General features: G+C 46.0%; 1 protein-coding gene across 1 annotated transcript in view; it reads right to left on the bottom strand.

Annotated features, from left to right (window-relative positions):
• Window positions 1-14,000, bottom strand: part of SLC12A6 (solute carrier family 12 member 6) — a 45,027-nt gene that overhangs the window by 18,662 nt on the left and 12,365 nt on the right. The window contains exons 2-3 of the mRNA XM_056863149.1: window positions 4,951-4,995; window positions 978-1,072 (exon numbers count right to left, since the gene is read on the bottom strand). Of these exons, the coding sequence (XP_056719127.1) occupies window positions 978-1,072; window positions 4,951-4,995 (140 nt within the window). The remainder of the gene's footprint in view (window positions 1-977; window positions 1,073-4,950; window positions 4,996-14,000) is intronic.

Consider the following 14,000-nt stretch of genomic DNA (forward strand, 5'->3'; position numbering starts at 1 on the left):
AGATTTTGTGTGCCCGGCTCCTAATCCTGCACTTTTTTCCGTGCAGGACTAACATTATCCTGGGAACAAAGAAGGAATGATATATCACTACTGTTTTACTAGATCCAATAGCGGTGGAAAATGCAGTCAAGCCACAGCTTTTCAAGGCAAGAGATGTTCGGAGGTGGTTTGCAGTTGCCGGCCTCCGCATGGGCTGAGAGAGTTCTGAGAGAACTACAACTAGTCCAAGGTCTCCCAGCAGGGTTTCATGTGGAGGAGTGGGGAATCGAACCCGGTTCTCCAGATTAGAGTCCACCACACTTAACCACTATACCATGCTGGTTCTGTATAGTATAGTACAGTGTGTGTGCGGGGGTCATATCAATAATAAAAGCAGCAAAATTATGCAACTCACAGTGAGGTAGGGCTTTCTACAGATAAGGACCACCCCCCTCCCCAAAAAAACTGCCTGATGTGGACAGGGTGAGCTTCAAGAGGAATAAAAATTGAGAGCACATGTGGAGGAAGGAAAAAGGGAGGTGAAAAAATTGGCCTACTCAAGCTCCTAAGAGCTTACAGTATCCTAGAGGGAGAAATTTGGATTGGGGAAGGAGTGAACATTCCCAATTGTTTATCTCACTCCCCTCCCCCCACAGTTGCTTGTGAGCCCCCAAATTGTCAGTGAAAACGTACAAGGATGGATACTAGGGTTGCCAACCTCAAGGTACTAGCTGGAGATCTCCTGCTATTACAACTGATCTCCAGCCGACAGAGAGAGTTCCCCTGGAGAAAATGGCCACTTTGGCCATTGGGCTCTATGGCATTGACGTCCTTCCCCATCCCAAACCCCGACCTCCTCAGGCTCCACCCCAAAAACCTCCCGCCGGTGGCAAAGAGGGACCTGGCAACCCTAACGGGTACACACAGGAACAAATATAACAGAAGAAGAGGAAAGAAAGGTGGGAACACTACCGCTGTCGGCAAAGAGTAACGCTCACCTCGAAGAGTGCCAAATTCTTGTCAAAGAATTCGTCGCCATCTTCATAGTTGGTGTTGTTGAGATAGGCATGGGGGTCCTTCTTGTGCCCAGGATCTGGGACCAAAAAGAGAGAGCTCAGAAGGGGAAAAAAGAGGAGGGCACAGGCAGCCAGCGATTTTGAATTATTTTCCCAGCCACTGACCTTCAAGGCTCTAGGCACTGAGACTAGGAAACATTCCAGATCCTCCTAGGAGTGCAAATAGTTCTTTGCCTGCTCAGCTAGTGATAAGAATTCACCCAGGGCAGCAATTGCTATGCCCTCAAAGAGAGCAGGATCTGAGCTGAGCAGTGGGTCAGGGTGTGAAGGAAAAGGGGGGAAAGCTACTGGGAAAAGGAGGCTGCTTCCACATGCTGGCACATGCACATGAAGCTGCCTTATACTGAATTTGACCCTGGGTCCATCAAAGTCAGTATTGTCTGCTCAGACAGGCAGCGGCTCTCCAGGGTCTCAGGCAGGGGTCTTTCACATCACGTACTTGCCCAGTCCCTTTAACTGGAGATGCCAGGGACTGAACCTGGGACCTTCTGCATGCCAAGCAGATGCTCTACAGGTGAGCTACTCCCCACCCACCCAAATACAATCATTTACTGTCACTAGCAAGGGTTACATTGGAAATGTGCTGATGTGAACTGTTCAGTGCACTTAAAAGCACTTTGCATGTGATTTTCAGGAACATGGCCTATGCCAGACTAAGGTTGACTGGCACGTTGTACTCCTCCTACAATATTCTTATTGTGAAAAGTCAGCTGGGGGCAGGAGAGGAGGCAGAGGATCTCTTGAGAAAGCTAATGAAGCTCCACAGCTTTTTTTACTTGCTGAGTCATTTTTTGCATTCAACTACATTTTAATATTTTTTATGCAAACCCTAAGGCTACAAAATAGATTTTTCAAAACCCAAAGTTTTACTGCTTAATGCAAAGGTTTAGGAGGACCCAGGGGTCCTAAGGCCTGCTCACACCTCAGCTCACTGTAGGGCTGCCAACCTCCAGGTACTAGCTGGAGATCTCCTGCTATGACAACTGATCTCCAGCCAATAGAGATCCGTTCACCTGCAGAAAATGGCCGCTTTGGCAATTGGACTCTATGGCAATGAAGTCCCTCCCCAAACCCTGCCCTCCTCAGGCTCCGCCCCAAAAACCTCCCACTGGTGGCCAAGAGGAACCTGGAAACCCAACATGTAGGGTTGCCAACCTCCAGGTACTAGCTGGAGATCTCCTGCTATTACAACTGATCTCCAGCCGATAAGAGATCAGTTCACCTGGAGAAAATTGCAGCTTTGGCAACTAGACTCTATGGCATTGAAGTCCCTCCCCAAACCCCGCACTCCTCAGGCTCCGCCCCAAAAAAACTCCCGCCGGTGGAAAAGAGGGCCCTGGCAACCCTAGCTCACTGTCATCCATTCCCCCCTCCTCAATCCCCTCCAAATGCAGAAAACTCAGATATGCTGCCCGGCCTCCAAACCACCCACATCAGCACGTGCAGTCCCCACCCCCAGCGTTTATGCTCCACGTGAGAGAATATCCCTCTCTCTCCTCCGCCCTTCCCGTCCAAGAGGTGGATAAGCGAGAAGGTTGAGGGCGCGGCAAAACGCTCTTCTAAATGTAAGCAAATCAGAGGCGCGGGCTTCGCCCCAAGCGACAACCAGAACAATCCCTGCAGAGCCCTACCCGTCAAGCCTGAGGCATGAGATCTGGGCATCTGCCTGGGCTGGTTTTACAGCCCACCCTGCTTCCCTCCACAACCAAAGGGGTATAATAAACCTCATGAGAAGGGTTGCCAACCTCCAGGTAGTCTAAGAGAATAAGCAGCACGTGGGCTCTGTGTTCATATAGTGTTGAGATTACCACTTTTTTCTAACCTCCAGGTAGTAGCTGGCAATTTCCTGCTGTTACAACTGATCTCCAGCCGATAGAGATGAGTTCACCTGGAGAAAACGGCCACTTTGTCAATTGGACTCTATGCCATTGAAGTCCCTCACCTCCCTAAACCCCACCCTCCTCAGGCTCCGCCCCAAAACCTGCCTCCAGTTGAGAAGAGGGACCTGGCAACCCTACTCATGAGATGTCTTTTCTCATGCCATCTGCGTGGAGCAGAACAGAACTGTCGGCAGTTAAGTTCAAATGAACACATGAAGCTGCCTTATACTGAATCAGACCCTCAGTCCATCAAAGTCAGTATCGTCTACTCAGACCAGCAGCGGCTCTCCAGGGTCTCAGGCAGAGGTCTTTCATATCACCTACTTGCCCAGTCCCTTTTACTGGAGATGCTGGGAATTGAACCTGGGACCTTCTGCATGCCAAGCAGATGCTCTACCAGTGAGCCACAGCCCCTCCCCACAGCCCTCGGAAAAGGGCACACAGGCATGCAGCCCCAAGATTTCCAGGTGAGGTCTGGAGGCCCATGTTTAAAAAACAAACTTGGCTACCAGAAAATGCCAATTCTAATACAGAAAAGACCATATAGGGCTTCTCTAGGTTGTGCTCTATGCCTTTGCCAACTGTGCATCTCAAGGGGACTCTAATCGCCGTAGTTCCGCATATCAGAGATTGCTTAAAACAACTGACTGTCCCAGGCTGAAGGGAAGGGAAACAGAGAGGACCTTGACCATTCCAAAGATTGCTGACTCACTTTCAATTCCCAAGAGCCTATGATCTGTTAAAATGAGTTGGGGTGGTTATTTTGCCACAAGCAGGCCCCTACATAACAGCACAGCATTTCTTAGTGTTTAGGTATAATGCTGGGCGGAATTCAATGGCACCTTTGTTCTACAAAGGAGAGCACTAAGAAAACACAGCTTACAAATGGCAGTCTCCTGCAGGGAACATAACTGATGCTGAGGGTGAATGTTCCAAGAATCTGGCACAGGGGTGTCAAACATATGGCTGGGGTGTGTGTGGATCCAGCCTCTCGAGAGTCTAATCTGCCCCCCCCCCCCCCGGCAGCCGAGGCAGCCACCCCCCTACTGTCAATCTGGGCTGGCGAGGCACGGCCCAGTCTGACCAAATGACATTTATGTCACATCTGGCCCTCGTAACAAATGAGTTTGACATCCCTGATCTAGCATGAACAGAAGTCTACAGTAGAAGTCGCATCCTTTAAAAGAGTCTTGCAAACAAATGTGTGTGTTAAGTGCCATCAAGTTGCTTCCGACTCTTGGCGACCCTATGAATCCTCCAAAACGTTCTATCTTTAACAGCCTTGCTCAAGTCTTGCAAATTGAGGGCCGTGGCTTCCTTTATAGAGTCAATCCATCTCTTGTTGGGTCTTCTATTTGCAAACAAATAGGCCAGAGAAATTACTACATTCGTATGTGTTGTCGAGTTGCAGCTGACTTATGGCAACCCCAGCAAGGAACTTTCAAGGTAAGTGAGAAGCAGAGGTGGCTTGTCATTGCCTTCCTCTGCAGAGCCTTCCTTGGCGGTCTCCCAACCAAGTCCTGACCCTGCTTAACTTCCAAAATCCGCCGGGATTGGGCTATACCATGCCACCTTCCCTCCCACAGAAATTGCGAGGCCCACAAAAATATTTGCTAGCTGGCAGTCTCCATGCCCATCATTTGTGCCTTGAAAGTGGGGAGGGAGACACCAACTTTTGCAAACTTTTCCTGCCTGCTTGCCTGGAGACAACCTTTATTCCCCAAGCAAGTGGCTATAAACGTGGCTACCTGCATGAGTGTCCTCAGCAGAGAACGGTGGCATGAATTTTACTTCTTTCATTTAATGACACAAACACAGAGAACTCATCAGCTATCACCAATACAGCTGTAGGTGACAAAGAAACAAACAGGCACTCACGCAAGCAACTTTGAAGGTCTTAACAGGGGACAACAAGCATAGACACACACACACATACCACACACACAAGCACACACCGCACACACCACACACACACACACACCACAGACATGCAAGACTCCTCTGCAATACCGTACCTAAGAGCTGATACTGTTCCCCTGTGATGGAGGTTTGACTCACATCTGAAAAATCAAAACAGATGAGAAAAAAAATGAATTGCAAAATAAACAGAAAATGGGAAGAGCAAGGGATTGACTGGGTACCCACCCCCAACCCCCAGGGCAGCTCACCTCAAAAATGGCTTTTATTCTTCCCACAACCCACATCAGCAAAGGAAAAGAAATGGTGTAAAAAGATAATGGACCTTTTGGTAAAATTTCAAAACCAGAAATAGCTAGGATTTATTTATTTAATTAATTTATTTATTCAAATTTATAACCCACCCTCATCCCCAGCGAGCCAGGCTCAGGGCGGATAACAAAGATTAAAAACAGATTACCTCCAGAATACATCTAAAACATCCTTAAAACCATAATCATTAAAACCCCTACTCAGATGGCCATAACTACCCTAGGTGCCACAACGACAAATATTAGCTGATCAGCCCCAAGATTTCAAAAAGGGGACGGGATGGGGAGGCCAATAAAGATGGATCTTCTTCTTGCGGCTGTCCTCAATTATAGGCCCGGCGGAATAACTCTGAGAATATTCAGAGGACCTTTCATGTTATGCTGTGAACTATTTACACCCATTCCTATTGAAAGCAATCAATAATCCAACGGGACAAAGATGATGGGTTGTTTTGCAAGGAGGCTCTAAAGAGGTGGGCTCCTGGGAGAAGTGGACTTGGCCCTTGCTTTTCTTTCCACACAGGCACAAACTGTGGCTGTGACAGATGTAAACTTCTTCTTGACATATTCACCACTTCTGAATTGGTCTTCTTGCAATGCCTAAGGAGAGTTACTCCAGTCTAAGCCCACTGAAATGAATGGGCTTAGACTGGAGTAACTCTCCGTAAGAATGCCCTGTTAGACTGGTTCAAGAGGCACAATATGGCCGCCTTCTCTCTCTCTCTGTGGGCCCTCTATTTTAAGCTTGGGTTACCTAATGAAATCGATTAGAAGTGTATCAGTGCCAAACAAAGGAAAGCAGTTCTTCACACAATTAACTTACAAAATTCATTGCCAGACAATGTGATGATGGCTATGGACTCAGATGTCTTTATGAAGAGATTAGACAAACTCATAAAAGACAGGTCTACCAGTGGCTAGTACCCATGATGTCAGACCAGGATGTTCATGTTCAGAGGTAGCATTTCCTCTGAACCAGGAGTCTCCGATGTGGTTCCTGGAGCCCACCAAGTGTTTTTAGAAAATGGGCAGGGCCAGGTAGGGTGTTTGCCAAGCACAGATTCTGATTGGATGTGCCAGATTAAAAGGTATCCTGTTAAGAAAATTGGGAAATACCTGGAGATTTGGGGGGGGTGGAGCCTGAAGAGGGTGGGGTTTGGGGAGGGACTCCAATGGGGTATAATGCCAAAGAATCCAGCTTCCAAAGCAGCCATTTTCTCTAGCTGAACTGATCTCTGTCGCCCAGAGAGCAGTTGTAATAGTGGGAGATCTCCAGCCACCACCTGGAGGTTGGCAACCCTAGGGTATCCTCCTCAAAGCACAGCGACAATCTGCCAGCATTATTTTTTTTAATCTTGTAGAGACTCAATTTTAGACTGTTTAACCTCATTGCTTGACTACAGCCCTAAAACCCCTGGATTATTCCTACGGTTTTAATGAAACACAGGGTTTGGAGTCAGCAGCGTACATATCTGGATGATCTCTCCCATAGACTTCATACAGATGTTAAACAGCATTTGAGATATTAAAAAAACTAGCCCTGTGGAATACCCAGGAAGCTGGACTAGCATTAGTAATGACCCACTAACAGTGCAAGCCCACAAAGAGTTATTTCATTCAAAGGCCATTTAGGACTAGAATAACTCTGCATTAGATTGTGCCTGCAGTGTGTTCCAACAAACAAGAAAAGAACCACGCAAGAGTCAAATTCGGTAGCCCTGCCAATTTTCAAGCCAGTTTAACTGAATTACATGGTTCACTGTATCAAAAATCTGCTGAGCAATCCAAAAATATCAAAAAGGAAAGAGCTGCAATTGCCAACTTCAGACATAGGTTGTCTCTATGGTAATGTTGTCTCAGCGCCATGAAAATGCTGCAAGTTTGATTTAAATTGACCAAGAATGTACCATCTAGCTGTGCCTGCAGATGATCTGCTATTACATGTTCAACTACCAGCCAGCGTGGTGTAGTGGTTAAGAGCGGTGGTTAGGAGCGGTGGACTCCGATCTGGAGAACCAGGTTTGATTCCCCACTCCTCCACATGAGCGGCGGACTCTAATCTGGTGGACTGGGTTGGATACCCCACCCCTGCACATGAAGCAAGCTGGGTGACCTTGGACTAGTCACACTGTCTCAGCCCCACCTACCTCACAGGGTGTCTGTTGTAGGGTGGGGGAAGGGAAGGCGATTGTAAACTGGCTTGATTCTTCCTTAAGCGGTAGAGGAAGTCGGCATATAAAAACCAACTCTTCTTCTTCTACCTTCCCCAAAGAGAAGAACCGAGACTGGTCTAAAGCTGACTTAAGCCATCCCTGCCTGAATGGTGTGTTTTTTCTCTCCCAGGAACAAGCAGATGCCTACCTCCTTTAATAGTGAAGAGACCTTATGCGGAATTGAGATCACCCAGCAAGTCTCTTTGTTCCACTCAACTGGCCTGAACAGGCTCAGATTGGCAGGTCATATAGTGCTATAAAGATAAGGTTTGGTAACACACAGGTCTCACAGGGTCAAGAGATTAAACAGTTAATACTTGAGGGAAAGTTACAGCGAGTTGTTTTGGGGAAACAGTTTGAGGTTGGGACAGATAATGGGGGTTACCGCACTTTGTATTACCAGTGATGTAAAGAGTTTGAAAATGTTATAAAAAACATCGCTTTAAAAGGGCTTTTGGATACCACGGCTTATAAATGGTTGGAAGACGTCTTCACAGCTAAAGGGGCCAAAGTGCGAACAGTATTTTTTATAACATTTTCAAACTCTTAATACATCGGTGGGAACACATAGAAAGTGCGAACTGTATTTTTTATAACATTTTCAAACTCTTAATACATCGCTGGGAATACAAGTGTGGTAACCCCCAATGACAACAAAAGGGGGGGAGAGGCAAAAAGTGATTGTTGCCAAGTTGGTAGAGTACACTGTAGGGGAAGATAAAAGACTTTCATCATCTAAAATGGATTAAAAATCAGTGGCTGTATGTTGCTAGAGCCTCAGAAGGAAGACCTGGCAAAGCAATCTGGAACGTGGCACTTAAACACTGGTCCGTTCATGTATTTAGGGGGGCTGCAAATCATTTGCTGCTGCCATTTACAAATCAATTTGCAACGTTTAAGGATGAAGAGCTCAGTAAATTCTTCTGTTGAGAGGCCTGTCAGGTCCACCTATTGCTTGCTTTTAAGCATCTGGTAAAGGTTGTTTTTTAATTTCAAATGGTCTTTTGGTAATCTATGTGTGCTGCTGATGGGTCTGCTGACTCTTTGGTTTTACTACAATTTATGTGATTACTGCCATTTTCCTTGGACTTTCAATCAATCACTATATAGTGTGTTTGTTTCATTGCATGTTATGGTGATTTTTGTGTGTGTCCCCCAAGAGACTGGATTAGGCCTAGAACAGGGGGAAGTACTCTACAGGAAAGCCAACAGAAGAAATGCCTATTGATATAAAATTCCCCACTCCTCCACATGAGCGGCAGAGGCTAATCTGGTGAACCGGGTTGGTTTCCCCACTCCTACACATGAAGCCATCTTGGTGACCTTGGGCTAGTCACAGCTCTCTCAGCCCCACCTACCTCACAGGGTGCCTGTTGTGGGGAGGGGAAGGCGATTGTAAGCCAGTTTGATTCTTCCTTAGGTGATAGAGAAAGTCGGCATGAGCAGATGAAGCTGCCTTATACTGAATCAGACCCTTGGTCCATCAAAGTCAGTATTGTCTGCTCAGATCAGCAGCGGCTCTCCAGGGTCTCAGGCACAGCTCTTTCACATCACCTACTTGCCTAGTCCTTTTAACTGGAGATGCCGGGAATTGAACCTGGGCCCTTCGGCATGCAAAGCAGAGGCTCTACCACTGAGCCACAGTCCCTCCCCATATAAAAATCAACTCTTCTTCTTCTGTGGAGCAGTTGACAGTGGTGAAGAGGCAAAATGAAGACTAGAGGATCTAGTTGCAAACCAGTAAGCGGATTAATATGCAACGATCAAGTTCGGAAAGGAAAAGGAAAGCACATGGGAACACCTTAACAGACAAACCATTTTGGGGAGACCATAACATGACCTGTGTACGTGAGATCATGCACTGATACTGCACTCCCATTCACCGATCTATTCTCACTCCTGTCAGCTCCCCTATTCTTGGCAGATTCTCCTGCCCCATTGGCATGTTTTGGCTGCTAGCCACCTAGATTCAGCAGAAGCATCCTTTGTCTGTTGAGCTAGTACCAATGCCTAACACAGAGCGCATTGTTTCTGTTCATTGTCTGAACACAGAGATTCAATCTGCCTAGGATGAATGAAGATTTTGATGGAGACTGCAGGGATTTGGGCATTTCCGGCCCCAGAAGGGTGTATACGTGACATCTCGGTTTGACCTGAAGAGGGTTTCTGTTCCAGCTTGTCCGCAGTAAGCTAACAATCAACTTGTTAGAGAATGTGGCATTTTATAGAAACAGAGAAAAGGGTTGGGTTTAGAAGTCGTCATGCTAGGGGTATGCAAATGCATTACTCAGTCTGAGAGCCAGTGTTAAGAAGCTGATTGTTGTTCTTCAGGTACCATTCTGAGGTTGACTATAGATCCAAAAGCAGCTTTCTGTAGCAGTTTTAATGTTCAAAAGGCTCCCAAGCTCCATACAACACATGCATAACGAGGATTTGATGACCCTGAACAGATGTGAAACACTAATTTCACCACAATCAGCACTTGTTTAATTATATTTATTTGGTATGTATATCCCACCTTTCTGTCCAGGAAAAGCACCCAAAACGGCTAACAATGTGAAACATGGAACCAATAATAGAAAGCTAGATATTGCAACACTTGCTTATGTGTAGAAAGACAATTGTAATCTCTGTGGATCACAGGGGTCATACAATTAGTGGCTGGTACTTATTAAGGATTACTAACATCTGGCATAAAAGAGCAAGCTTGAGAAGACTGAGAGGGGATATGATAACCATCTTCAAGTACTTGAAGAGCTGTCATATAGAGGATGGTGCCGAGATGTTTTCTGTTGTCCCAGAGGGTCGAACCAGAACCAACGAGTTGAAATTAAATCAAAAGAGTTTCTGGCTAGACATTAGGAAGAATTTTCTAACTTTTAGACCAGTTCCTCAGTGGAACAGGCTTCCTCGGGAGGTGGTGACCGCTCCTTCCCTGGATGTTTTAGATGGCCATCTGTCAGCAATTCTGATTCTTTGACCTTAAGCAGATGATGAGAGGGAGGGCACCTTGGCCATCTTCTGGGCTGGGAGTAGGGGTCACTGAGGTATGGGGGGGAGGTAGTTGTGAATTTCCTGCCTTGTGCAGGGGGTTGGACTAGAAGACCCTGGCGGTCCCTTCCACCTCTATGATTCTTTTCTATGAAATAACTTTCTCAGCCCCTGTGGGTAAAATGGGAACCCTAAAACCTTTCCCGAGCAAGAAGATGCAATTTAGTGGTGTTAGTAAACATGTATTCTCCTCTTCTTTGCCCAAGGCTGTCAAGTTAGTCCATAATGAGAGTTTTGAATGCAGCACTCCCAAGAGGAACCTGACTCCACACACTGTATGTGCTACATTTACTCACCTCCCATGCTCATTATACGGCTGTTATAATCTACTCTGAGCTTTTGAAATAGAACCGGTTATATTTTTTTTAATCTCACCCTTCCCTGTTTCAGCCACTGTAACCTTTCCACCTCTCATGTAATATGCTAGAATCTTTCCCTCCCATGGCAGAATAGGAAATCCCATGTTCCGAGATGAGTTCCCACTCCAAGAGATTATACTTGACATCTCTGACAGCTGTCAACAAGGGCTGCCGCAAAGAAGGTGAGGAGGTAGCAAAGCGGTAGGAGGTCAATGGGTAGGCCTTAAGAGAGATTTTTAGATATAGGTAAATATACATAAAATCCATGTCACCAGATCACAGCTTTCTTGGCCAGAACCCACATGAAGTTAGCTGGATTATAGAATCATAGAGTTGGAAGGGGCCATACAGGCCATCTAGTGCAACGCCCTGCTTAATGCAGGATCAGCCTACAGCAGAGGTTCCCAAACTTTTTGAGTCATGGAGCACTTTTCAGGAGAGAAATTAATCACGGAGCACTAATTTTCACCTAGCGCCTATATATTAAACCTAACAACAGTAGTATTTTTCTTTCCAATCTCTTCACGGAGAATTAGGAGATGCTTCGCGGAGCACCAAGTGCTCCTTGGAGCACAGTTTGGGAACCTCTGGCCTAGAGCATCCCTGACAATTGCTGCATGGTGTGAGGTCACCCATCTATCACGAACCAAAGCTAATAAAAATACACACACAAATCAAGGGTTCTCTAGCACAACACCTGCTTCTGCAGTTTTAAGTGTTCCATAGTAGCTGACATCATTTGTGTATCACTTGCATGGACAGGGCAGATATCCAGCTATACAGCTAGTAGACATAATTGTGGTGTGTGCATGTACTTTGGCTTCACATACTACTTCCTCCATATAATTGTAGCTACAAGTGAGTACAACGGGACCACATGAAGAAAACTTGGCAGGATGACTGTACATTTGAATTATTATTTTTTTGGGTCTTAAGGTGAGTCCTGGGGAAATTCCAGCGTTCCAACAAAATTAAATGTACTTGCCTCCAGCCCTCTAGGCTTCCTTTCCTCTCACTGTTAATAAAACGATCCAGGACACCTTGATTCCAAGCACACCTGTTGTCAGCCTTCAGTCCAAAGAGGCCGCAGGGACAGACTTGGAAAATCTGGGTGCAGATCCCAAATACTATCATGAAAACTCTGTGGGTGGTCTTGGTCAAGTCAGTGTCTCCCAGCCACAGTTCCCGATGAGTAAAATGTGCATAAAAATGAATTGATGCTGGGTTGTTGCGATGATGAATTAGGGAAGTATTTTAAAGCATTTTGCAAAAAACAAAAAAACAAAACACCCCAAAGTAATAGCTGCTAGACCCACAATAATGGTGGGCAACGCACAAAAGAGGTCAAAAGTGTATTTATTTGCTTCATTTATAATCCGTCCATTCTCAGTGAGACTCAAGGTGTATCATAAAAGATAAAATCAGTTCTTTGTGAACAATGCCACTCCCCTGTTACCTAGACCAAAGCTTCTTACACTGTGGGTAACTGAATGTGGGGGTTGCAAAAAATTTGCCAACAGTACAAGGTAAAATTATATGGATACCAAAGAATTGTTTAAAAATAAATTCTTTATGATCAGTAAATGTTTGATTTGTATACCTATATTATATACCTATACACCTGGGGTCGCGTAAAAAATTTCTCGGGCGAAATAGGGGCCGCGAGTGGAAAAAGTTTAAGAAGGGCATCTGAAGGTTCAGGCTATGGAAAGGAGGCTTTTATGGGGACAGCAACAACAGTGATCATAGCCCTGAGGAAAACTTTCATTTAGCAAATTAAAGGCCTTGTTGGTGCTGATAGCATCTTTAAATAGTTCTGCTGCCGAGGGCTAGTTCCCACCACTCAGAGAGCAAGGGAGCAAAGGCTGGCTGAGAATGGGCTAAAGGAGATAATGGGGGGGAGGGACACCAGAGATGCACCCAGTTTGAAAATCCATTGTGCAGCCTGCCCCTCCGTTCTCAGAGCCAAAACAGCAGCAAAGAGCCTGCGGTCCTACTCCACATGGAGGCTTCACGCTGGAGCCAAGAAGACAGGTGAGAATCTCGGGGACGTCAGCAACGGCAGAAACCCAAAGGGATGGGCATCAGCAGAGAAGGAGAGGAAGGGGTCCGTCAAACTAAACACAACCCAAGGAAGTGAAAACGTTCTGCAGATATGGCTTGTTTGGGAAAGACATGCAGCGACCATTGGCATTAGAGAGAAGACATAGTCATGCAGAACACGTTTGTAGATGCAGTAAGTGAAGATGCTCCGAATGGATAGAAACCCGGATAAGAATGAAAGCTTAACTCATACCAAGGCCCAGTTACTTACTAACCAAGTGTTTTTGTGCTTAATTTATGAAAAAGGAGAGGCCTAGAAAGGCACAACAGAACATCCTTTCAGTAATTAATGTCATCAGCTGATCCTGTCTCCTGTCTACCTTGCCCTGACTCCTAGATAGACTACAAAAACTCAGGAATCACAATACAGCTTTTCATTGCTCTAGACCAGTTTCCCAAACTTTCTGAGTCAGGGAGCACATTTCAGGAGAGAAATTCATCACAGAGCACTAATTTTCACCTAGCACCTATATATTAAACTGAATGACAGTAGTATTTTTCTTTCCAATCTTGTCATGGAGCACTAGATGTTTCACAGTGCACCAAGTGCTCCTTGGAGCACAGCTTGAGAACCTCTGCTCCAGACTCCATTCCCATCCTGAAGCTGAAACCAGAACCCAGGAACCCTGCATGCATGGGCTGCCTTGTTGTATCCCTCCGGGATCCCATTTGCTTCCAAGAGTAGGAAGTGAACCTCCTAGCCGCACGTGGCTTCCGTGGCTCAATTGCACTTCTGCCCCATTTTCAGTAGTCGGCCTCCCAGCATGTAGTTACTGTTTGACTAAAGTTCAACCCGGAGAATTCTCTCAGGGAAGCTGTCAATGGGTTACACGAGGCTTGGCGGTGGGAAAGGACCCAACTGAAAAGCTACAGAGTTCAGGGATGGGAAATCTGGCCATATAACACAGAGCTGGAAACAAAAGCAGAGGCATGTGCTGGCGAAGACTGGGAAATGGAGGATGAGAAATGAGGCCGGTTAAAAGAGATTAAACATTACTTCATACCAAAGCTTCTCAAGTGAAACACTGTTGGGGGGGGAGGTAAAGTAGAAGGAGGGAGAGTCTTCATCTCAGGAGGGGAATCTTCCCATCTAACCGGCTCACCTGACATC

This window comes from Euleptes europaea, chromosome 18, assembly GCF_029931775.1.
Source record: "Euleptes europaea isolate rEulEur1 chromosome 18, rEulEur1.hap1, whole genome shotgun sequence".
In the NCBI taxonomy this organism is placed as follows: Eukaryota; Metazoa; Chordata; class Lepidosauria; order Squamata; family Sphaerodactylidae; genus Euleptes; species Euleptes europaea.